Source organism: Engystomops pustulosus, chromosome 3 (assembly GCF_040894005.1).
Source record: "Engystomops pustulosus chromosome 3, aEngPut4.maternal, whole genome shotgun sequence".
Lineage (NCBI taxonomy): Eukaryota > Metazoa > Chordata > Amphibia > Anura > Leptodactylidae > Engystomops > Engystomops pustulosus.
This window is the reverse complement of record NC_092413.1, coordinates 188,480,626-188,507,413: the sequence shown is the minus strand read 5'-3', so window position 1 is coordinate 188,507,413 and position 26,788 is coordinate 188,480,626. Positions and strand designations below refer to the sequence as shown.

The window sequence follows — 26,788 nt, the reverse complement described above, 5'->3', positions numbered from 1 at the left end:
AAGTCGAAACTGGAAATTTTAGAATTGTACATTTTTTTTTGCCCCAGTGAAAATTAGAGTTTCACAATTTTTTGCTGTAATTGGACCAAGGATTATCCATAAAGCTTCATTACAGACACCCTACAGCTGATCATTGCAGTCTGGGACTATAGTAATGTATCCAGAGAGCTTCACCAGAGGTCACAGTGGGCAGAGAGGTCCGTCTTTAACTAGGGGTTGTCTGTAAGTCAGGTGTCCATAAGTAGCAGAGCACCTGTACTGTAAATCTGTGAGCTGATGAATGTCAGATATAGACTGTGAGCCAGTTCTACTATCAGGCATGATACACTCTCCGTCTCAGATCTTGTGCTTTGATCATCAATCTAATCACTTGGCGGCGGAGTAACTGCTCAAGAGACGCATTAAGACAAACACTGGCGTTACAGAACTAGAAACGTGTTAACCAGCAAAACACGTGTTAGTTTGTGAACTTGTTTGTTTTGTATCACTTGTTTGTGAAGTTACTTTATACAAATTTTATAGCAGCATATTTAGCTATTTCACTATGCCCATTCCCATAATCTGAATACACGTAGCCAACGTTAAGATACAAAATTGCATTTTATTTTTAAATGAAAATAAACCAAAAAAAATTTACATGATTTACCAAATATGGATGCAATAACAGAAAATGTGTTTTGTCACAGTATATTAACACTGATGCGAAAACAAAAATGGTGTCACTAGTATCAGAACATAAAAGTCAATGAAAAGTCTCATTTCCAATTTTTACTTTAATAAAACGAAAAATATAAATTTGCAAACCGGATCAAGGATAAAAGACGACGCCCCCATTTTTCTGCAGCAGATTCTTCAAACATTTAACCAAAACGTATAGTAGCAGGAGTGTAGGGTACTGGACAGGGGGCGATTTACCCTTCCCATCCCATGTGTTATGGTCACTATGTAACCTTCGGATATTAGCAGTTGCACTAAGGAATCTACAATTCTTTGTGCAATAATTTGGCAAGAAAAGTTGTATTTGCTATGAAGAAATGAAGGTAGTAATATACTGTCAGACTTGTATGAACTAATTTTGTAACTGAATAATCAAGACTCCCCTTGGAATGTTTTACTCGGTTAAGGGGTCTATCGAGGGGGAAGTGAATATCATCTATGGACATATGAATGAACCAGGCTGCAATGGCAGACATAGCCCATGGACATTTCTAAAAGAAAGCATTTTATGTCCTATCCTCCAAGTGGAAACCCGATTCGGTGAGGGTCTAGGACTAGGAGGACCTCCAGCGATCCAGGGGAGAAAAAAAAGGTCCCATCTCCCCCTAGGTGAGAATCTCAGCACATACACAATGCTCCTACATTTCAATGTGACTAAGAACTACAAGAGTACAGCTTGGTTGGTAGAGAATGGAGAACCATTGTGCACTCAATACACATAGACCCCTTTATGAGTATTAGTGGGAACCCCAAGGGTCCGATTAAATAATTAATCCTAGGTCAAATTTACACAGACAATGTTCTCACAACAAATGATGAAATCTATTGGCGCCTCCTTACTTCCAATTTCATGGGTATATGAAATAAACCCAGGTGTAAATGACATGCAAATTTCATATAACGATTAACTAATGGTAGACGCTACAACCAATCCCATACGGAGCCCCAGGCGCCCAAACTTAGTTACTTCCAGTCAGGCCGCTTACACACAAGCGCGTCTGATGTGTCCAACCTCCATCACACTCACAGCATGTGTTGACTATGACCAACCCAACCGCTGACAACCAGAACTGAAACTACATGCCGAGTTCAGTTCCGGTTGCTCAGTGTTTGGGCCAGACGTTCCAGCAATACACCGTGTGACACCAGTTGGTTTCATAGCAGCAGGTCCCTTTGTATAATGTGTCCATGATTTTTATATTCCCAAACACCAAGCGATCAGAACCTCACCAGTTTTTCATTGTTTTAATCAGGGAGTATGTATTCACAGAGAAATGCTGAAGGCTAGACGATTGTTTATACAATCATTGCAATGGGGGAGATTTATCAAAAGTATGTGAGAGCAGAACTGTTCTAGTTTCCCCATGGCAACCAATCAAAGCTCAGCTTACATTTTCCCACAGCTTTTTATAAATTTATAGCTGAGCTCTGATTGGTTTCTATGGGCAACAAGAAATTTTTTACCCTAGAAACTGCTGATAAATCTTCCTAATTGCACAAAGGAGATGAATCTTAAACAGGCTCTTCCACTAGCATCACATTTGGGGGGGGGGGGGATTTGGTTTACTGGGAGACCATCAAATCCTAGTGTGAATTGGGCAATAGACTATAAAACATGAATTGCTAGTCTTACATATGGACGGTCCACAGAAACTTCAGAATGTGTAGGAACCAGATTGTTAATTACTCGTTAGAGACAGCTGACCAGTATCCTTTTAGAAAAATAAAAAAAACATTGCAGTGTCAGATTAATAAGACAGAATGTAATAACGTGATCGAGGCCGGAGTATCCTCAGCAGATGCTTTCCCAGAGGTCCTCTTATACATTGGGGTTGTGTTCATACATTGCATTTTCTTTAAAGCAGAGTCCTGGGTGGAGCTGTGTAAAAGTAGTGAGGTCTAAGTTCTTCAAACAGCTATTTGGTCTCAAAGTTGTGGGCAGGAGCCGAAATTACTGTTTACATTTGGGTCCAGAGGTTTGCGAGCGTCCCTCCCTTGCTGGAGCCTATGTGGAAAAGTGATGCCCTATCTTGCAGCCATGCCGGTGATTAACCAGGGGTTTTCCCACTGTCCAATCACAGCAACTAAAACAAAGTTTGGGTCCTCTCATCTCAAACCGTGTAGAGGCAAGTGGAGGATCTAGAGGGACTTTATGTGTCTCTATATGGTGCGTCACAAGCCGCCTGTCTAGCCATGAGAAATACTAAGGCTTTTGTCGTTAGACTTTCTGTAGGCCAAGATTTGTTCTGCGTCTCATCTATAGACCAGTGAACATGCTGACCTGCAATACCAGACACATCAAATACATTAAAATAAGCAGCTGTCACTACATGGGAGGATCAAGCCAAAATCCTGGACATACACATAAAGTTCTGTAGAAATCCTGCACAGAACAGGGGCTGATAATCTGCTTTAACATCAACTGATGGCCACCTATAGTGCTGGGGGTTAACAATATTACAAACAAAGCACAGTATGGAGGCTCCTGCTCCAGCCAGTTGCCTTACAACCAGGTCAGTGGAGGATGAACAAACCAAAAGGGAGGAATGGCTGAGGTCTCCTTAAGACGTAGAGAGAGTATTCCATTATGTTACATGGTTTAAAATGTAAGGAAAGGAGGAAACGAACGGAGGGTGCGCTGGGATTTATTTTTTGTCTTTTCAGCTTTTCTTTTAGTACCTTAAATTAGCGGCTTGTGCAAAAGCGACACTTGAACCATCCTAATGAAAGACATGCAAAGCTGTGGAGCCTTTGTCATAAATAAAACATTTTGTAATTGTACTTTGCACTAGGAAATTGCAATTTTTTAAATTCTATGACCACCTAATAATCCAAAGCATAAAATAGGAATCGCCGTGGCCCATCAACACCACGCTAAAAGAATTTTTTGCGGAAAACGTATTTAACATTGGCAAAATACATCCTCCATTAGCCCGTTGCCATCTCCGGTATTGGAATATTAGACCAGGTCATCTCCAGTTTCACAGGTATTTTGCAACAAATTCAGAGACAATGGCAATGTAAGGTTGACAATGGGTCAGAGTTTCAGAATTAACATGTCAAATGTTTAATGTAAGCTTTGCAGCTTTTGGGGAAAAAAGAAAATTGAAAAAAATATAAAAAATAATAAATAAGAGTCATTGAAGCCCCAAATAAAAAATAGAAGACTTACAGGGTTGTGTGTGCCAGGGAGTTACTGGCATCACGAGAGGCTGCTTAGTCCTAGTGAAGGACTAATACTACTGAAGAGAGACGTGCGACAGGTTATATCTTTCTTTACGGTTCCTTCATCTCCCAGCCAGGCCTCCCCCAACCACCGGATGTCATGGAGATTTGCCAAGCAATAGGCATTAAGGATGAGACAAAGCCAAGTTGGGGAAATAAAGAAAAAAAAATCTTATTAGGAGTGGCAAAGTAACAGAATGTGAACAGGAAGAAGATATGAAGTTGGTCAATTCCTTTCTTGTACAAACACAGTCTCTTGAGGACACAAACCGGCGTCTTGTAAAGTGATATCATAGTCCAAATGTGATAACTTCCGTCGTGGAAAATTTGTTAGGAGCTCAAACCTCTCGTTGGGATATCCTTTCTGCTGCACGTGCTTGACTAGAGCCTGGGAGACAAGATGGAAGAGCAAAGTTAGTCAATCATATCTACGGCCAGTCCACGACTTTAGAAGACCCGACTTACAGACGACCCGTAGTTACAGACGGACCTCTGTGCCCACTGTGACCTCTGGATGTTGGTAATTTACTATAACTTTATCCCCAGACCCATCATGAAGCTTTATTATTTCATCCTTGTTCCCTTGTCAACCCAACATATTTCAAATTCAATTTCTACAGGAACCAAGAAATAATTTGGTTCCATTTCTCTTCAGCATCTCTAGTTTAGAAGATGTTGATGAAAATAGTTCCTTGTTCTTATGACTATGGCTCTTATGGCTTATTAGTGTTGGAGCATCCAAAGTGGATGACCAAGAACACCTCACCACAGGAAATCACAGGTTTCGGCGACCTGATAGCAAATCTCAAGTCAAAAGCCATAAAATGTGACATTTAAGAAATGTTAAAAATTAAACATTAAATGACCCCTAGTATGAGCAGCGCAAACTTTTGTAAGGTGGCAATAGCAGATTTCCAAAAGTAGGCCTGATCGAAGAAAACGAGTGTTATTTCCAGAATCAAACACACTTAAAACAGCTCCAACTTTTAAGGCACCAAAATGAGTCCCCAATTCAATTACTAGATTTATACAATTATTATTTTTTTTTTACACTTGTTTATCAAAAAGTAAAAACCTGGTCAATACAGATGTGTTTTCACGCCTGAGTTACTCACGCCTGAGGCGTTATAGGCGATGTGAAATACATACCATCAACTTGGCTTTTTCAGGAAGTGAAATCTGTTCCCTTTTACCGTCTGGGTATCGCAACATTAGCTTTGCTTTGGGACCTGCAGAAAACAAAAGTGTAATAAGTACTCCACAAGCTTTCATGGGAAAAAAAAAGTAGGTATACACAGTACAAACCATTACTAGCATCTGGACAGTCTTCTGAAGAGTCATCATTCCCAAAACTGTCTTTAGTATCTTGAGATTCTGTAGGAGTCTTTTCAGGTAGCGCATGGTGGTTTGAGGAGTTGTCTTCTAATTCTTCAACAACTGCCTCTGCTCGACTCAAATCGTCTTTCCTGTGCCCAAGGGTTTTAGATGTGGCCTTCCGAGATTTACTGCAGGAGTTTTCAGTCTCTGGCAAGGACACTGCTGGCCTCTCCTCTTCTTCCTCGTGATCTGATCCACAGACGGAGATGAACTCTTCACTGCCAGAGTACAGCTCCGTGTCCGACTCCTCTTCATATCGAGCGGCCGGTTTACTGACTGTAGAGTCGAAGTGGGTTTCTTGCAGGGAGGCGCGTATCGCTGCCTCTAGCTGACTGTCCTCACTTGCATCGATGAGGCTCTCCTGGAGGACAGTAAGACCACTAACGCAAATTAGAGGAGCAAGATTAAGGAAACTATAATCAATAGTTCTCTAAAGAAAGATACAATACACTTCTCAGAAAGACAATCACATCTTAGCCCTCTTGCACATGAATGGTCCCATCTCTTTGCCATGCTAACACTTCAATTACAGCAATCAAGACCGTCTAAGCCTCAAACCACAGCAAGAATGGCACCTGCTCCGAGGTTTCCTGCTCGGACGGCTCATACATGGGTCCATGGAAGCCAAGGACATTTGAGGCCATAGAAATCAATTTGTCCATATCCTATCTATTGAATCAGCAGATGAGACACAGTTAAAAAGATGTTCATGTGCCAGAGGCTTTGGACAGTCCTGCACATCTATAACCCAGTCTAATCAGCTCTTACAGCATCCGACTAATAATCTATAACCATCTAAAACATGAAATTGACGGCTGAGGCTGGGTTTGCAATTGCTATTCATTCTGGTTGACTGAATGGGAACCCAAATGATGGTCTGGCGCCCTTTAACATGCATATACCAGCTGACCACTAACACACCTACACAACCTTTCCCATGTATACAATTTCTAGATAAACAGGTTGAAATGTTGGTTAGACAACTAAACTCCAAAAGATCTTCTTCAAAATCACTTGGGTGGCTTGAGTCCATTATGCTACAACAACCACCAAGGGGACCACTATCTGTAGCTTATGAGAACCTATTATCAGAATGTAACCCTGATGCAAAACCTGCCTGTTTATTACAGAGGAATCAGAGTTAAGAATGGGATTTAAAGATAAAGATATCACTTAAATCCCCATGGATTCTCCATGCGTGTCAGATTCCAGGAAAACAGAACGCCTAGAACTCTTTCTCACATGGACCTGCAATTTCAGTACCTTTGCTGGAGATGCAGCACACCTGGAGGTACCCATACCCATCCTTTGGTCATGTCCAGATTTGAGGGCATTCTGGCAAGAAGTTGCTAAAATCACTAACCTCGATACTACAATCAGTATTTCCTTGTCCCCAGCCACTGTATTGCTATGGCTGCCTTATAAATCCTGGACACCTTCTAAAAATAGTCTGGCAACCATTATGATACAAGCCACAAAACTAATGATACCTCATCAAAGGCACCACCACCTATACCTGAGAGGCTTAATTAAATTGATCAAATATGCAGGCAAGAGGAAATAGCTGATCAGATAGAAAACATAACACTTGCAAACTATGGAAGCCTTGGCACCATTTCAGAAATTAAGAAATAAGGTAAAAAACATGTAGGAGAAGTAGGGACATCTCCCCCCCACCATTCAAACTACGCTAAAGTGCACTGCTCTAGTACACACATGGGCCATATTTGTAGTTCTTTTCTGAGATATTCGGTTGAAACATGTGATCTGTTTACCTGAATTTATCTTTCATATTCTTTCACATGGAACAAATGTATATATGTAAGGTTGTTTGTATGTTGTACATGATGGCATCTGCCACCACCTTGTCCCCCCCCCCTCCCGTTTTTTACCCCTTCCCCACTTGGTTTAAATGGAACCATTTTGAACTTCCGCCCCTCTCCATTCATTTTCCTTTTGAAGCCAATTTATATGCTACTAACAACAATGTACTTGTGTAAATAGCATTGTGTATATACATCTTGCATTCTAAGGATATTGTTTGTATGAAATTGGATGCAATTGATGTTTGGCTGAAAAAAATTACTTTTAAAACAAAAAAAAAAAAAACTAAAACAAAAAACACATACTTATACCAACACGAGTTTATAGCAATATTTCAGGGAACATAAGTTTCTCATACTCACAGAACGCAGGCGTTTCTTAGGTGGGCTGCTGGAAAGTCCATCAAGCTGACCGTGCTCCGCTAAGAATCCTGTAACTTGTTCCAGGAATGAGTTAACATCTAATTTGTGCCATTCAACCATCTTTTGGCCTTTAGTGGTAAGAAGGAAAAAAGAAAAACTGATCTATAAAAAAAATATGTGAAAGGGGTGTTGCCCTTCTCCTGAATTTGAATTAAAAAGCATGCATTCTATTGACCGACAAATAGTTCTGCACTATCCAAAGTCTTTGGGCTCCTCCTAGCCGCAGTGGGGGAACTGGAGGGTGTGGAAGAGACTGTAATTGTGTTTTTGCGATTAGTAGGAGCTCTACCAACTCTTTAGAAACATGATAGGTTGTAATTTTTGAAAAATCACGTTAAAGAAATCAAGAACAAAACAAATTCACTAGTAATTATTGTAGCCAGTCACCTGTACGAGGATCCAATATGGAGACATATGGGAAATCTGGTAACTTGTAAAACTGGATATATCTCTGCCCCTCTTCACTGTCGTGATAAACCTAAGAAAACACAAAATTAAAATGCTCCTGTTAGGGTGCACAGTATAGAGTTCTTGAAATGCTATTGAAAAACAGCAGGACAATTGCCACCAAAATACCTCTGACATAATCAACACCACTGGACATAACGATCAGGGATCCAGGACTCTATGCTGCCAAACTATGATGTACCTTACCTGTTGGCGCCTATTTGTCCATTTTTTGCTTTTTTACTTAGATAAACACTGATGGACATACCGATCCAAGATCGAGGACTCTGTTCTTCCATCAAATGTTATTAATAAAGTAGCCTCCCACCCTTTGGGTACCAGGACATCTGTGGGCTATCAATATATGGAAGACTACTTTATAAAAAGCATGATGGTCTCCTTAATATTGTATTAAAACTCCACATAATGTTAGTTCTAGAAACGAGCATAACTACATATCCACCATCAAAACCGCCTCCCTGATTCACACCACTGTAATATGTTAACCGGAAGCTTGTTTCTCCTTTCATCACTAGTATAATGACGTAACATTTTATAGGAATGAATGGAGAATCTGACTCCCTGATTCACACCACTGTAATGTGTGAACCGCACAAGCCAAATGAGCCAAGCACCCAGACCCTGGACCTTTCACCTTACCCTGTGCCAGACGCTATAAAGTAGACAGAACCAAACACACAGCTCTGTCACCAGTTTATTTTGTCCACTGGTCAGTGTAAAAACAATTTAAAGTGTGAAATAGCCTATTAAAAAGAATGGCTAAGTAATGGATCAGTGAAAAAACACTGAAGCCAAGAAGAGAAAACAAATCTGTATGGGCCTGTAGGCCAAAATGACTTCAGTGAAAAATAACTGATGTAAGAAAAAAAACAACCCACCACAATTTGGCAATGTGAACCCGCCCTTATGATAATTTTGGGGATGGAAAATAATGGAGGTTCAAGCGCAAGCGTGACCTGGGCCTAAATGAATAGTTACAGTATCTCTCTTAGTACCTAGTGGAAGAAACCTACCTGCCAAAATATAAAATGTTCCCGAATTAGAGTCTTCACAGAATCATTGCTCCAGATGTCCCTGTTTAAACACTGACAAGAAAAATCCTGCACATTCTGGATATTGATCATCAGCCACTTGTTCTTTAGCTGCCCACACTCTTTGGCCTGTGAAATGAATATATTTATCACATAAGATCATTCTTAAAAACAATACTGCAGTACAAAGTGAATATTGCAGGGGGTCATTGATTTTTTTTTCAGATACATAAAGCATTTAGGGCACCTATAACTTACACGCAGTAGATCATTTAGGCAGAATAGAAATATGCACCAAAAAGGAGGAGCCTGACTCACACGAATACAGGATGCTGCCACTGCCTGGTCCTCTCTGGATTTCTTCTTTTACTACTTTATTACTTCATCTCCTTTTAAGGTGTTCTGAAATCAGAAAAATAACATGTGTAATAGCAGAACTGCCTATGCTATTATCATGTTTTTATTCAATTTCAGCACTCCTTAAAAAGTGTCCTACTTCTTAAAGTGTTTCCTACTCACATCCTTCTACAAAATAAATCAACAACGTAACTTTAGCAGATGCAGAGGCTGAGCCTAGTGGCAAGTCAACAGGACAGCCAGGACTGGGGACTAGGGCCCAAAACCCGCAAGCGAGTCAGTGCTTGCTGGAATGTCCGGCCAAGCGCTCAGATACCGGAGCTGAACTCGGCACGTCCGATCAGTTGTGGTCTCTGAGCATTTGAGACGGAAATTCCAACAAGCATACGATGTAAGCTTGTCACATCAGACTCACTTTTAGGCCTAAAATCTAGAATTCACCTTTAATTTAAGGCCACAATCAAACAATGCGCTTAAATTGTGTTTTGCAAAACAATTCAAAAGCAGCGGGGAGAAGGGACTCCCAAACTCAGATTCATCTAGACCAAAACACTTGCTTTCCGGAACTACTAACACATGTTTTGCCAATTAACAAGGAAAACATGTGATGCCAATTGCAGAACGCCAGCGTTTGGTTGTAAATGCATCTGAATTCACAAGCAACTCCTTCACAATGAGCTTAAAATTGTGTTTCAAAATGTAATTCAAATGTAAGATATGAACGTAGCTTAAAGTGGTTCGCCAGGAATACTTCCTGCCAATCTGACATTAGGCAAAATGCCACCAATTGGATCTGATTCTAAACTAGGATTGCATATAATCCCCAAATATTAATATACAATATAATCATAAAGGGAGACAAGACAACCTAAGGGGTTGCTCAAAAAACACTTATTCTCCATCTAGTGCAGATCACTCAGACAATCCCGCACTCAAAAGAATAGAGCAGTACGATGCATGGTAAACCACTAAATTCTATAGGAATGCTGAAACGGTGATACTGGGCAGTCTTCAAATGGTTAATACACATGCACCACCACTCCATTAGTACTGGGCAGTAGGGACAGCTCATGGTCTCAGTCGTTGGACCTTTATCTCTGGACATATATAAACGTCCCATAGACAACAAATAAGGGATATCTACGGGACAATGTGAGCACTTATATAAAGTATAAAGTAAACCTATATATCATTTGCGAGGTACGCATTATACATAAATCAAAAGTAATATATAAAAGTTGAACCTAAAAGTAATCTTTTACATAAGCAAATGGCACTTACCGTCTCAAAACTGCCTTTATGCATGAGATCAATGGGCGGTCGGAACAGATCAGCCAATGTAGTCAATTTCTTATCGACCACTCCTCCATTCCGCAATTCCTGTTCTTGGCGGACTGCAGAAACCAGGATAGAGTGGGAAACAAGATTTAGGAAAAAATAGAATAGAAAGAGCAGATTGGGCTTGTTATTTGCCCAGAACTTAAAAGGTTTTCTGTAAAAATCCTTTAAGAGCTCCAGTGTAGATGTTGCTGTTACTTAGTAAATTGTAGCGCCCCCTGGTGAGCAGAACCATTTTACATGGATCACTTAGGCTATAGTTTATGAAGATCCATGAAAAACTAAAGCCAGACTGAGGCAAATTGGCCATGAAAATACAATATTGGTTATAAGTCCACTATTCTCAGTTGATTTTGCCTTGATCATTTGCAGAAAGCCTTAATGGAACAGTAAGCGAAAACTATCATAGTATCAGTATATAAGGTTACAAAAAGACTTGTGTGCAATATACCTCCTGCAGCAGAAAATTACAGTCCCACTGCTCTAACAGTAAAGAATCCCTGACTATGGCGATGGTAGAACCGCCTCTCCTCTAGGTGTAGAGGATACCCCCTGTCTATGGTGATGGTAGAACCTCCTCTCCTCTAGGTGTAGAGGATGTCTCCTGTCTATGGTGATGGTAGAACCTCCTCTCCTCTAGGTGTAGAGGATGTCTCCTGTCTATGGTGATGGTAGAACCGCCTCTCCTCTAGGTGTAGAGGATGCCCTCTGTCTATGGTGATGGTAGAACCACCTCTCCTCTAGGTGTAGAGGATGTCTCCTGTCTATGGTGATGGTAGAACCTCCTCTCCTCTAGGTGTAGAGGATGCTCCCTGTCTATGGTGATGGTAGAACCACTTCTCCTCTAGGTGTAGAGGATGTCCCCTGTCTATGGTGATGGCAGAACCTCCTCTCCTCTATGTGTAGAGGATGCCTCCTGTCTATGGTGATGGTAGAACCTCCTCTCCTCTAGGTGTATAGGATGCCCCTTGTCTATGACAATGGTAAAATCAAGAGGATGCCCCCTGTCTATGGTGATGGTAGAACTGCTTCTCCCCTAGGTGTAGAGGATGTCCCCTGTCTATGGTGATGGTAGAACTGCTTCTCTTCTAGGTGTAGAGGATGTCCCCTGTCTATGGTGATGGTAGAACCACCTCTCCTCTAGGTGTAGAGGATGCCCCTGTCTATGGTGATGGTAGAACCTCCTCTCCTCTAGGTGTAGAGGATACCCCCTGTCTATGGTGATGGTAGAACCTCCTCTCCTCTAGGTGTAGAGGATACCCCCTGTCTATGGTGATGGTAGAACCGCCTCTCCTCTAGGTGTAGAGGATACCCCCTGTCTATGGGGATGGTAGAACCTCCTCTCCTCTAGGTGTAGAGGATGCCTCCTGTCTATGGTGATGGTAGAACCTCCTCTCCTCTAGGTGTAGAGGATGCCCCCTGTCTATGGTGATGGTAGAACCGCCTCTCCTCTATGTGTAGAGGATGTCCCCTGTCTATGGTGATGGTAGAACTGCTTCTCCTCTAGGTGTAGAGGATTCCCCCTGTCTATGGTGATGGTAGAACTGCTTCTCCTCTAGGTGTAGAGGATGTCCCCTGTCTATGGTGATGGTAGAACTGCTTCTCCTCTAGGTGTAGAGGATTCCCCCTGTCTATGGTGATGGTATAACCTCCTCTCCTCTAGGTGTAGAGGATGCCCCCTGTCTATGGTGATGGTAGAACTGCTTCTCCTCTAGGTGTAGAGGATACCCCTGTCTATGGTGATGGTAGAACCACCTCTCCTCTAGGTGTAGAGGATGCCCCCTGTCTATGATGATGGTAGAACCACCTCTCCTCTAGGTGTAGAGGATGCCCCCTGTCTATGGTGATGGTATAACCTCCTCTCCTCTAGGTGTAGAGGATGCCCCCTGTCTATGGTGATGGTAGAACTGCTTCTCCTCTAGGTGTAGAGGATTCCCCCTGTCTATGGTGATGGTAGATCCGCCTCTCCTCTAGGTGTAGAGGATGCCCCCTGTCTATGGTGATGGTAGAACCACCTCTCCTCTAGGTGTAGAGGATGCCCCCTGTCTATGGTGATGGTAGAACCGCCTCTCCTCTAGGTGTAGAGGATGCCCCCTGTCTATGGTGATGGTAGAACCACCTCTCCTCTAGGTGTAGAGGATGCCCCCTGTCTATGGTGATGGTAGATCAGCCTCTCCTCTAGGTGTAGAGGATGTTCCCTGTCTATGGTGATGGTAGAACCTCCTCTCCTCTAGGTGTAGAGGATGCGCCTGTCTATGGTGATGGTAGAACCACCTCTCCTCTAGGTGTAGAGGATGTCCCCTGTCTATGGTGATGGTAGATCAGCCTCTCCTCTAGGTGTAGAGGATGTTCCCTGTCTATGGTGATGGTAGAACCACCTCTCCTCTAGGTGTAGAGGATGCCCCCTGTCTATGGTGATGGTAGATCAGCCTCTCCTCTAGGTGTAGAGGATGTTCCCTGTCTATGGTGATGGTAGAACCTCCTCTCCTCTAGGTGTAGAGGATGCGCCTGTCTATGGTGATGGTAGAACCACCTCTCCTCTAGGTGTAGAGGATGTCCCCTGTCTATGGTGATGGTAGATCAGCCTCTCCTCTAGGTGTAGAGGATGCCCCCTGTCTATGGTGATGGTAGAACCACCTCTCCTCTAGGTGTAGAGGATGCCCCCTGTCTATGGTGATGGTAGATCAGCCTCTCCTCTAGGTGTAGAGGATGTTCCCTGTCTATGGTGATGGTAGAACCTCCTCTCCTCTAGGTGTAGAGGATGCGCCTGTCTATGGTGATGGTAGAACCACCTCTCCTCTAGGTGTAGAGGATGTCCCCTGTCTATGATGATGGTAGAACCTCCTCTCCTCTAGGTGTATAGGATGTCCCCTGTCTATGATGATGGTAGAACCTCCTCTCCTCTAGGTGTATAGGATGCCCCATGTCTATGACAATGGTAAAATCAAGAGGATGCCCCCTGTCTATGGTGATGGTAGATCCGCCTCTCCTCTAGGTGTAGAGGATGCCCCTGTCTATGGTGATGATAGAACCACCTCTCCTCTAGGTGTAGAGGATGCCCCTGTCTATGATGATGGTAGAACCACCTCTCCTCTAGGTGTAGAGGATGCCCCCTGTCTATGGTGATGGTAGAACCACCTCTCCCCTAGGTGTAGAGGATGCCCCTTGTCTATGGTGATGGTAGAATCGCCTCTCCTCTAGGTGTAAATGATGTCCCCTGTCTATGGTGATGGTAGAACCTCCTCTCCTCTAGGTGTAGAGGATGTCCCCTGTCTATGATGATGGTAGAACCACCTCTCCTCTAGGTGTAGAGAATGTCCCCTGTCTATGGTGATGGTAGAACCTCCTCTCCTCTAGGTGTATAGGATGCCCCTTGTCTATGACAATGGTAAAACCAAGAGGATGCCCCCTGTCTATGGTGATGGTAGAACCTCCTCTCCTCTAGGTGTAGAAGATGCCCCCGTCTATGGTGATGGTAGAATCGTCTCTTCTCTAGGTGTAGAGGATGCCCCCTGTCTATGGTGATGGTAGAACCACCTCTCCTCTAGTTGTAGAGAATGCCCCTGTCTATGGTGATGGTAGAACTGTCTCTTCTCTAGGTGTAGAGGATGTCTCCTGTCTATGGTGATGATAGAACCACCTCTCCTCTAGGTGTAGAGGATGCCCCCTGTCTATGGTGATGGTAGAACCACCTCTCCTCTAGGTGTAGAGGATGCCCCCTGTCTATGGTGATGGTAGAACCACCTCTCCTCTAGGTGTAGAGGATGCCCCCTGTCTATGGTGATGGTAGAACCACCTCTCCTCTAGGTGTAGAGGATGCCCCTGTCTATGGTGATAGTAGAACCTCCTCTCCTCTAGGTGTAGAGGATGCCCCCTGTCTATGGTGATGGTAGAACCACCTCTCCTCTAGGTGTAGAGGATGCGCCTGTCTATGGTGATGGTAGAAACACCTCTCCTCTAGGTGTAGAGGATGCCCCTGTCTATGGTGATGGTAGAACCGCCTCTCCTCTAGTTGTAGAGGATGCCCCTGTCTATGATGATGGTAGAACCTTCTCTCCTCTAGGTGTAGAGGATGCCCCCTGTCTATGGTAATGGAAGAACCTCCTCTCCTCTAGGTGTAGAGGATGCCCCCTGTCTATGGTGATGGAAGAACCTCCTCTCCTCTAGGTGTAGAGGATGCCCCTATCTATGGTGATGGTAGAACCGCCTCTCCTCTAGGTGTAGAGGATGCCCCGTGTCTATGGTGATGGTAGAACCTCCTCTCCTCTAGGTGTAGAGGATGTCCCCTGTCTATGACAATGGTAAAACCAAGAGGATGCCCCCTGTCTATGGTGATGGTAGAACCTCCTCTCCTCTAGGTGTATAGGATGCCCCTTGTCTATGACAATGGTAAAACCAAGAGGATGCCCCCTGTCTATGGTGATGGTAGAACCTCCTCTCCTCTAGGTGTAGAAGATGCCCCCGTCTATGGTGATGGTAGAATCGTCTCTTCTCTAGGTGTAGAGGATGCCCCCTGTCTATGGTGATGGTAGAACCTCCTCTCCCCTAGGTGTAGAGGATGCCCCTGTTTATAGCGATGTAGAACCTCCTCTCCTCTAGGTGTAGAGGATGTCTCCTGTCTATGGTGATGATAGAACCACCTCTCCTCTAGGTGTAGAGGATGCCCCCTGTCTATGGTGATGGTAGAACCACCTCTCCTCTAGGTGTAGAGGATGCCCCCTGTCTATGGTGATGGTAGAACCACCTCTCCTCTAGGTGTAGAGGATGCCCCCTGTCTATGGTGATGGTAGAACCACCTCTCCTCTAGGTGTAGAGGATGCCCCCTGTCTATGGTGATAGTAGAACCTCCTCTCCTCTAGGTGTAGAGGATGCCCCCTGTCTATGGTGATGGTAGAACCACCTCTCCTCTAGGTGTAGAGGATGCGCCTGTCTATGGTGATGGTAGAACCACCTCTCCTCTAGGTGTAGAGGATGCCCCTGTCTATGGTGATGGTAGAACCGCCTCTCCTCTAGTTGTAGAGGATGCCCCTGTCTATGATGATGGTAGAACCTTCTCTCCTCTAGGTGTAGAGGATGCCCCCTGTCTATGGTAATGGAAGAACCTCCTCTCCTCTAGGTGTAGAGGATGCCCCCTGTCTATGGTGATGGAAGAACCTCCTCTCCTCTAGGTGTAGAGGATGCCCCTATCTATGGTGATGGTAGAACCGCCTCTCCTCTAGGTGTAGAGGATGCCCCGTGTCTATGGTGATGGTAGAACCTCCTCTCCTCTAGGTGTAGAGGATGTCCCCTGTCTATGACAATGGTAAAACCAAGAGGATGCCCCCTGTCTATGGTGATGGTAGAACCTCCTCTCCTCTAGGTGTATAGGATGCCCCTTGTCTATGACAATGGTAAAACCAAGAGGATGCCCCCTGTCTATGGTGATGGTAGAACCTCCTCTCCTCTAGGTGTAGAAGATGCCCCCGTCTATGGTGATGGTAGAATCGTCTCTTCTCTAGGTGTAGAGGATGCCCCCTGTCTATGGTGATGGTAGAACCACCTCTCCTCTAGTTGTAGAGAATGCCCCTGTCTATGGTGATGGTAGAACTGTCTCTTCTCTAGGTGTAGAGGATGTCTCCTGTCTATGGTGATGATAGAACCACCTCTCCTCTAGGTGTAGAGGATGCCCCCTGTCTATGGTGATGGTAGAACCACCTCTCCTCTAGGTGTAGAGGATGCCCCTGTCTATGGTGATGGTAGAACCGCCTCTCCTCTAGTTGTAGAGGATGCCCCCTGTCTATGATGATGGTAGAACCTTCTCTCCTCTAGGTGTAGAGGATGCCCCCTGTCTATGGTAATGGAAGAACCTCCTCTCCTCTAGGTGTAGAGGATGCCCCCTGTCTATGGTGATGGAAGAACCTCCTCTCCTCTAGGTGTAGAGGATGCCCCCTATCTATGGTGATGGTAGAACCGCCTCTCCTCTAGGTGTAGAGGATGCCCCCTGTCTATGGTGATGGTAGAACCGCCTCTCCTCTAGGTGTAGAGGATGCCCCCTGTCTATGGTGATGGTAGAACCGCCTCTCCTCTAGGTGTAGAGGATGCCCCCTATCTATGGTGATGGTAGAACCTCCTATCCTCTAGGTGTAGAGGATGCCCCCTGTCTATGATGATGGTAGAACCTCCTCTCCTCTAGGTGTATAGGATGCCCCTTGTCTATGGTGATGGTAGAACCACCTCTCCCCTTGGTGTAGAGGATGCCCCCTGTCTATGGTGATGGTAGAACCATCTCTCCCCTAGGTGTAGAGGATGTCCCCTGTCTATGGTGATGGTAGAATCGCCTCTCCTCTAGGTGTAAATGATGTCCCCTGTCTATGGTAATGGTAGAACCTCCTCTCCTCTAGGTGTAGAGGATGTCCCCTGTCTATGGTAATGGTAGAACCTCCTCTCCTCTAGGTGTAGAGGATGCCCCCTGTCTATGGTGATGGTAGAACCACCTCTCCTCTAGGTGTAGAGGATGTCCCCTGTCTATGGTGATGGTAGAACCTCCTCTTCTCTAGGTGTATAGGATGCCCCTTGTCTACGACAATGGTAAAACCAAGAGGATGCCCCCTGTCTATGGTGATAGTAGAACCACCTCTCCCCTAGGTGTAGAGGATGCCCCTGTCTATGGTGATGGTAGAATCGTCTCTTCTCTAGGTGTAGAGGATGCCCCCTGTCTATGGTGATGGTAGAACCGCCTCTTCTCTAGGTGTAGAGGATTCCCCCTTGTCATGGCCACAGGCCTAGGTATTAAAAGATCTTTGAAGAGATACTTACTGGTTTCAGTCTGAAAATCTCGGAAGCCATCAAATATGGATCGAGCAGGTCTTCGTCTTTTGGGAGCTAAACCGGAGAGAAACAAAATTATATATAATAACAATTACTCTTTCCTCCAAAAATTAAAATGTTCTTTTTTTCCATGTAAATTTTAGAAATATATTTTTAGCCCTTAAAATTATTATTTTGTGTAGATCATTTTCATGTACAACTTTTCTTCTTGCGTAAACGGTGGCAGTGACAAAAATTTGTGTACTGCAAAATTTAGCATCATCTATAGGTGTACATTTTAAGACTGGAGGGTTTGGGTGACATATGCCACTGTATGCCCAAACAGCAGTATAAATGAAAGCCTGTGATAAGTTTCCCTTTCTTACACACATTATATGAGAGTAAACACATCTGAGACAACCCCTAGGGACACTTGCCAGGTAACCGTTAACACCCAATCCTCTTACCGCCAAACATTTCCGGCTCCACAAGGATTTCTTGTTTCTGGGGTATAGGGGCACGGACTTCATCTCTGAAACAAAAGTCAACATGTTAGAGCCGCTGTATATAGCGGTAAAATACTCAAATCATTACTCACTGATATTTAATATCTAATATTTATAGAAAACCATTAATTCCATGGTGCTGTACAATCACTAGGGGATTTACATAAAATACAATAAGACAAAAACAAATGCAAGTAGAAATACAAAAAATGACAGTGATCTGGAGACAAGCAGAAGGAGGACCCTGTCCGTGAGGGCTCCCAAGCTATATGTGAGGGTAGATGGAGACACGTGTGAGGGAGCAGAGCACTGCAGGTATTGGGTGTTGTAGTTGATCCTAAACAGGAGGGTTTTGAGGTCACGTTTGAAGATTTGGAAGGTTTGGCGAAAGTCCAACACATTTTGGTAGAGAGTTCCAGATAATGCAGAATTAGAAGTCCTGGAGATGGTTGTGAGAAGAGCGGATGGTAATTAAGTGAAGCTGAAGGTCCTGTAAGGAACAGAGATTACGTGTGGGAAGGTATTGGGTCATGAAGTCAGAGATATATGCTGGGGACAGGTTGTGGGCGGCTTTGTAAATCAATGTTAATATTTTAAATTGAATTCATGGTGCGTATGTGTATCCAGTGGAGAGAATGGCAGAGAGGAGAAGCGAGGAGACAGATGGATAAGCCGGGCAGCAGAGATGAGGATAGATTGGAGAGGCATTACAAAGTAAGGTGTGAGACCACAGAAAAGTGCTGCAGTATCCAAGTAGTAAGGGCCTGGGTGTGAGTCAAAGATCACTTCTAAGCAGAGGACTTAGGCAGCAAAATGATTAGGAGTTCTGTTTTGTCCATGTTAAGTTTTAGAGAAGATATTTGGATATATTGTGTCATCTGCATAGGGATGGTATTGAAAGCCGTGGGACTTAGATGTCCTAGGCCAGAGGTATAGATGGAGAAGAGTAGGTGTACCAGGACAGTACAGAGAGGGGTGAAGAGGTGGTTTGAGGGTGATAGAGACTGAACACCCGGTTGGGGAGAAATGAGGAGATCCATGAAAGGCCCAGCATACAGCCCACTGCCTTTCCAAAAAGTTTCTATTATATAAACATTTGCTTGTAAATAGAAAAGAGAAACTTGGTTTTTTCCTGTGCATAGTCTTCCATAATCATGTAAGTGATTATCCAGGTATATCTGGCTGCACACGGTCCTGTGTACTGGCACCGGTTACATGTAAGAATCCATAGACGTATATGCTACCAAAAGACCCATTCACTATTCCAAAACATCTACAACATATATTTTAGTTATACTGTAAGTGTCTAACCGCTGAGTACGGTGAGCTCACAAAGTTGTTAAACATCTACATCACTTCAACATCACCGGCTGGTTATAACATGGTATCAAATATAAATGCATGTGTATATTCATAAAGCACAGCCACCAGATTGCATATTGTATTGGACCAGAGGTGCCACCACATAACCCCAAACATCTACATGCTCCTATATTCATATGGATGACACCTTAGCCTTGTAAATATAGGATCTAAAAGTTATTGTGAGATGCACAAGCATAAAAAGTTAAAAGCGAGAAGCTGCAGACAATCTCTGTTCATCCTCTATGGGTCTCATACACAGCCCCAGAAATTTATCCTCCTAAACACTGTCATAGGGGGTTCGATAATGGAAGAGGAATAAATGCACAGATTATGCCCACTATAATGTCTATTCCCTCAAAATGGTGCTATCCAACAGATGAATGACATATCTAAAATTGTCATCCCGATCCATCTCTGCACTGCCAAGCCTGTATGGTGCCCATTGTATCTGCCTCACCGCAGCTCCACAGGGCATGTATAATGTGTTTATATGGCAAATAACTGAAAGGGACAGAGATAGGGCTATGCTAATAGTAATACCATTGAGGAGAGGTGGTTCTACCATCACCATATACAGGGGGCATCCTCTACACCTAGAGGAGAGGAGGTTCTACCATCACCATAGACAGGGGGCATCCTCTACACCTAGAGGAGAGGCGGCTCTACCATCACCATAGACAGGGGGCATCCTCTACACCTAGAGGAGAGGAGGTTCTACCATCACCATAGACAGGGGGCATCCTCTACACCTAGAGGAGAGGCGGCTCTACCATCACCATAGACAGGGGGCATCATCTACACCTAGAGGAGAGGAGGTTATACCATCACCATAGACAGGGGGCATCCTCTACACCTAGGGGAGAGGCGGTTATACCATCACCATAGACAGGGGGCATCCTCTACACCTAGGGGAGAGGCGGTTATACCATCACCATAGACAGGGGGCATCCTCTACACCTAGAGGAGAGGAGGTTCTACCATCACCATAGACAGGGGGCATCCTCTACACCTAGAAGAGATGTGGCTCTACCATCACCATAGACAGGAGACATCCTCTACACCTAGAGAAGAGGTAGTTCTACCATCACCATAGACAGGGGGCATCCTGTACACCTAGAGGAGAGGAGGTTCCACCATCACCATAGACAGGGGCATCCGCTACACCTAGAGGAGAGGCAGTTCTACCATCACCATAGACAGGGGGCATCCTCTACACCTAGAGGAGTGGCGGTTCTACCATCACCATAGACAGGAGACATCCTCTACACCTAGAGGAGTGGCGGTTCTACCATCACCATAGACAGGGGACATCCTCTACACCTAGAGGAGAGGAGGTTCTACCATCACCATAGACAGGGGGCATCCTCTACACCTAGAGGAGAGGTGGTTCTACCATCACATAGACAGGGGGCATCCTCTACACCAGGGTTCCCCAAACTACGGCCCGCGGGCCACATGCAGCCCGCGGACCGTTTTGATCCGGCCCCGACACTTGGCACGCCAGCGCCGGGCCCTCGCGGCCTGCAACAGTCGGGCAGGAGCCTCCGTCCATCCGGACAGGAAGCTCCTGCCCGTCACTGTATAGTGCTTGGTGCGGCCGGAATCGGCCACTCGAGCACTATTACTGGAGCAATGTGGCCGGAATACAACCCCGGCGCACATCGCTCCATGAACTAGGCTGCGCGGCCGCGCTGTGATGACGACATCACGCGGCCGCGCACCCCTTCCTGCCCGGACGCGGCAAGAAGATAGAAGACTTAGGTGAGTACAGGGTTTTTATTTTTTTATTAAAAAGGGCAGTAAAAAGATTGTGGCGACTGGGGGCCAATAGTTAGTTATGAGGGGCAGAATAGGAAATAATTAATTATATGGGGCAGTTTAGTAATTAATGGGGGGGGGGGGCGAATATTCAATAATTAATGGAGAGAGGTCCCAGTATATTAATTAATTAATTGGGCCAATATATAAAATAGTTCACGAGGGGTGCAGTATATTAAATAATTAATTGAGGGGGGGTGCCAGTGTATTATGGATGCGGTCACATGTACCGCTATTTATTTTTAGACTTTAGTCCGGCCCTCCAATGGTCTGAGGGGGACAGTGAACGGCCCCCTATGTAAAAAGTTTGGGGACCCCTGCTCTGCACCTAGAGGAGAGGTGGTTCTACCATCACCATAGACAGGTGGCATCCTCTACACCTAGAGGAGAGGAGGTTCTACTATCACCATAGACAGTGGGCATCCTCTACACCTAGAGGAGAGGAGGTTCTACTATCACCATAGACAGGGGGCATCCTCTACACCTAGAGGAGAGGAGGTTCTACTATCACCATAGACAGTGGGCATCCTCTACACCTAGAGGAGAGGAGGTTCTACTATCACCATAGACAGGGGGCATCCTCTACACCTAGAGGAGAGGAGGTTCTACTATCACCATAGACAGGGGGCATCCTCTACACCTAGAGGAGAGGAGGTTCTACCATCACCATAGACAGGGGGCATCCGCTACCCCTAGAGGAGAGGAGGTTCTACCATCACCATAAACAGGGGGCATCCTCTACACCTAGAGGAGAGGCAGTTCTACTATCACCATAGACAGGGGAAATCCTCTACACCTAGAGGAGAGGCGGTTCTACTATCACCATAGACAGGGGCATCCTCTACACCTAGAGGAGAGGCAGTTCTACTATCACCATAGACAGGGGGCATCCTCTACACCTAGAGGAGAGGCAGTTCTACTATCACCATAGACAGGGGACATCCTCTACACCTAGAGGAGAGGCGGCTCTACCATCACCATAGACAGGAGGCATCCTCTACACCTAGAGGAGAGGTGGTTCTACCATCACCATAGACAGGGGGCATCCTCTACACCTAGAGGAGAGGAGGTTCTACCATCACCATAGACAGGGGGCATCCTCTACACCTAGAGGAGAGGTGGTTCTACCATCACCATAGACAGGGGGCATCCTCTACACCTAGAGGAGAGATGGTTCTACCATCACCATAGACAGGGGGCATCCTCTACACCTAGAGGAGAGGTGGTTCTACCATCACCATAGACAGGGGGCATCCTCTACACCTAGAGGAGAGGAGGTACTGCCATCACCATAGACAGGGGCATCCTCTACACCTAGGGGAGAGGTGATTCTACCATCACCATAGACAGGGGGCATCCTATACACCTAGAGGAGAGGAGGTTCTACCATCACCATAGACAGGGGCATCCTCTACACCTAGAGGAGAGGTGGTTCTACCATCACCATAGGCAGGGGGCATCCTATACACCTAGAGGAGAGGAGGTTCTACCATCACCATAGACAGGGGCATCCTCTACACCTAGAGGAGAGGTGGTTCTACCATCACCATAGGCAGGGGGCATCCTATACACCTAGAGGAGAGGTGGTTCTAGCATCACCATAGACAGGGGGCATCCTCTACACCTAGAGGAGAGGTGGTTCTAGCATCACCATAGACAGGGGGCATCCTATACACCTAGAGGAGAGGTGGTTCTAGCATCACCATAGACAGGGGGCATCCTATACACCTAGAGGAGAGGTGGTTCTAGCATCACCATAGACAGGGGGCATCCTATACACCTAGAGGAGAGGTGGTTCTAGCATCACCATAGACAGGGGGCATCTTCTGTACATGTTCAAGAAAGACCTGGATGCCTTTCGTGAAAACAAAAAGATCACGTGTTCTAGAAAAAAAATTTTTGTTTAATCTGATAGGTTAGACATGATGAACCTGCATGTTTTTCCAACCTTGTATATTATGATACTCTAGTCCCTCAAGGAGTAGGAAATACGGAGGAACTGGTTGCAGAAAAATATGTGAATCATTAGCAAAAAGAATACAGAGCAGACAATATCACGTCATATACCAGCGGTCTAAGCCACCATGTTAAATCTGAATTGCAGAACAGCTCCTACGTCACAATTGGTGCACAAATTCTGCTCATTGATAAATCTCCTTGGGTTATTTCAGTTGACAACAAAAACCTTTAGTATGGAAACCACTAAGCCAATAAGAAGATAAAAATTAGGTTACACAGTCTTCACCTACACCTAGAAACATAATTAAAACTGACCACTAGGGATACGCTCAAATAACAAAGGTAACAATATGGTGACCGCAGGGTTCTACAAATAAGTGCTTTGCGAATAGTTAGTTCACATGTAGTACATATCCTAACAACCAGGAGAATTGACAGGTTCCCTGCATCTGCCTTTTCCCTTGAAGATCTGACAGCGGCACAAGAAGTGATCATCCCATAGGTTTGCGGTCACTTACTCAGCAGCCGGTCGGGCCGTGGATGATGCCCCTGCAGAGCTTGTGCTGGGCTCCTCTGCGATACCACCACCATCCAGGAACATTGTGACAGCCATTTCTAAATTCTGACCGCATGCTTCTAACATGTGCTTGCCCACACTTTCACTGGCGCCTATGGAAAAAGATATAGGTTATAGAGAAGACCATCAACCATAGTGACACACTGACAGCATCCAAGTCACGGCTGTACTCAGCGCTTCATATCTCCCCCCCCGATACATAAACAATGAATGGAACATGGAGACTATCACTCGACTCTAGACTTTATACAACCATTTTACATCTCAATTTAAAGTTGAACTTCAGGATGATACCACCACACTTGGCTATGAAAGAAAAAACATCTAGACAACAGTATGACAACATACTCCTGGTGGTTTTCTGGGTCAATCACAGGTTCCCGTTAAAAGGAATGTGTCGCTTTTTTAATTTTAATTCATTAAAACAAGATAATAAATCATTTAACCTATTTGTTAACCTTTTCTGATCATAGATTGTATTTTCCTTACATGACTAAGGGGTCAGCCATCTTGCCTGAGATCTAGTAACAGCATTTACAGATTTGCTTTACAGCGGCCTTTTGGCCATATTCAGCAATGGTCTGCACGCGACACAGGGAGGTTTATGGAGAGTTTTCTGGGCATGCTCAGTGCAGATAAGATTGTTAAAGAGGACCTGTCACCCATAAAAAATAAAAAACTAAAGTAAGCAGCTCCTAGCAGTAGCCCATGTTTAGCAGTGATAAACTGCTAGCTTTTTTGGAATCCACCGATACTATAGGAATGCCGGACAGTGCTCAAAGCATATTCTTTTGGGGGAGGTCCGAGGCGCTGCTTCTTCCCCAGATCGCCCGGACTTCATGTGCGCCTCCTCATGAGTATGCCGGACCGCTTTGTGCGTGGTCCGAGGTTCCTATTGTACTGCGTGCCAGTGTCTGCTTGCCTTATGCGAGGGGTATCACTGCTAAAAACGTGGTAACACTAGGAGCTGCTTACTTTAGAAAGTGCCTTCTTTGTGGGTGACAGGTAGTGATGTTATGAAGGGACTTCTCTTATATGGTGTTATCTTCTAATGCCATCGCTTTTGCTCATGATTACTTTGATCGGTTTTGATGCGTTTTACTGCACAGAAATCCCTTACAGAATGACAAGTGTGACATGAAAAAAATAAATCATTAAACATTCCTAAAAATACTTTTGTATTTGTAACTAGTTAAAAAAAAATGAGCTAATTTTCGGGTAAGAACTAGCTGTGGCATGTGTAGACTACGCTGCAGGAGAGTGTAGGGATCAATAAGCAGTTTTGACTATACAAACCTGCACAGTGTTAGATATTGGTCTTAAAGATCTGTGTAACCATACCTTTAAATAAGCAGGACGACTGTGCAAAATGCATTTTAATTCCAGGATTGTAGCTGGACTTTGAGCACTAAAAGACTTTTCCTCACACTGCTGTGGTCTTTACATTCAAACTGCTCCCCAGCGGCATTATATTTGGTTAAGAGGTCAGGCATACACACCGGTGTGTACTAAGTGCTCCTAGTCCAGTTACAATCCTTTAATATAAATCTATTTTGCACAGTCCTGCTACTAACCATACACACAAAAAGGTTACACAGATCTCCAGGGACAATACCTAACACTTCAGTTCTGTATGGGTCAAAACTACTGGTAGGCTCCGTTTAAATCAAATAGGTCTATCAAACTTGAATAGGACGATTTCTTCCAACAAACATGTCTAACTTTTCCAAAATGCATATAATAATGCCGAAACCTAGAACTGTCCCCAGAGCACCCAGACAGTCTTGAGAACGGGGGGACTACAAATCCAATGAATTTGCCCATAAGTACCAACTAGTGCGGCACGGTAGCTGAGTGAGTAGCACATCTGCCCTGCAGCACTGGGGTCCTGGGTTCAAATCCCACCCTGGTCAACATCTGCAAAGAGTTTGTATGTTCTCTCCGTGTTTGCGTGGGTTTCCTCCGGGTACTCCGGTTTCCTCCCACACTTCAAAACATACTGTTAGGTTGTTTAGATTGTGAGCCCCATGGGGACAGGGACCAATTTGACATGCTTGTGCAGCGCTGCGTAATCTGTGTGCGCTATATAAATAAAGAATTATTATTATTATAAATAAAGAATTATTATTTATTATTAGTGTGTGCCCGTTAGATCTATGCTGCCATCACTTCTATTTGAGCTGCAGTATGGGCAGGGTACCATAGAAGAGGGGTGCAGGTTGCCCCTGTATGTGGGGGACACCCACTTCTCAGGGTGTGAGGCAGCAGTCAGACCTCTGCGCTCCAGTGGGTAGAGGATGCGTCTGTTATGGTGCAGCCCATAGATCTGAGTGCTGTATATAGTGTCTGTATACAGGGTGCACCTATGTAACAGGTAAATCAGGACTGGGAGGTGCCAGGGGACCGCATGTCTGTATGACAGCATTCACATGGACGTGTCAGGCCCCGTAACACGGAATACGCACATTGTATGCACAGTATGGGGTGAGCTGTGACATCTTTATACTCTGGGGATGGCACAGGAGCGCCTCCATGTACCAGACATTACACAGCGCCCCCATACGCCCACCTCCCACCACCGCCGCCATTCACCTCACCCGTTATAGAGATGAACTCCCTCAACAACTGGGCAGCGACCCCGCCATCCGCCTCCATCTTCTCCGCGCCAAACAACAACAACCGCCGACGTCACTGCCTCATCCGTCAGCACCCAGTCCTCCCATCTCCGCGCAGCCGCGGTCACTAGAGGTACATATACCCCACACTGCCGGCCCAGCTCTGATCCAGCTATATAGTGTACCGTGCCCCGGCAGACACCCGCGCATCACTACACACGGCCATAAGAATGTGTGTATGGGTGCGGGGACACTGCGGGCAGCGCGCAGGGCAGGGTGCGGCGATAGAATTCTCAGCGGGCGGCCATGTTATTGTAGACTAGAAGACACGTCTATGTATAGTGATGCTTTGCTCTGTCAGTCAAAGCCCCGGGATGACAGGACCGCGCATGCGTTGGGCGCT

The 26,788-nt window shown here is 45.1% G+C and overlaps 1 protein-coding gene across 1 annotated transcript; it reads right to left on the bottom strand.

Annotated features, from left to right (window-relative positions):
* Positions 1-4,089: 4,089 nt before the first annotated feature.
* UBXN7 (UBX domain protein 7) lies at positions 4,090-26,696 on the bottom strand. Its single transcript, XM_072143402.1, has 11 exons — positions 26,368-26,696; positions 23,712-23,862; positions 18,013-18,077; positions 17,555-17,620; positions 10,703-10,815; positions 9,047-9,193; positions 7,953-8,043; positions 7,506-7,633; positions 5,248-5,680; positions 5,092-5,171; positions 4,090-4,330 (listed from the first exon to the last, which is right to left on the bottom strand). The coding sequence occupies exons 1-11, from the start codon at positions 26,423-26,425 to the stop codon at positions 4,169-4,171; spliced, it is 1,494 nt and encodes a 497-aa protein (XP_071999503.1). The 5' UTR covers positions 26,426-26,696; the 3' UTR covers positions 4,090-4,168.
* Between the last annotated feature and the right edge of the window lie 92 nt (positions 26,697-26,788).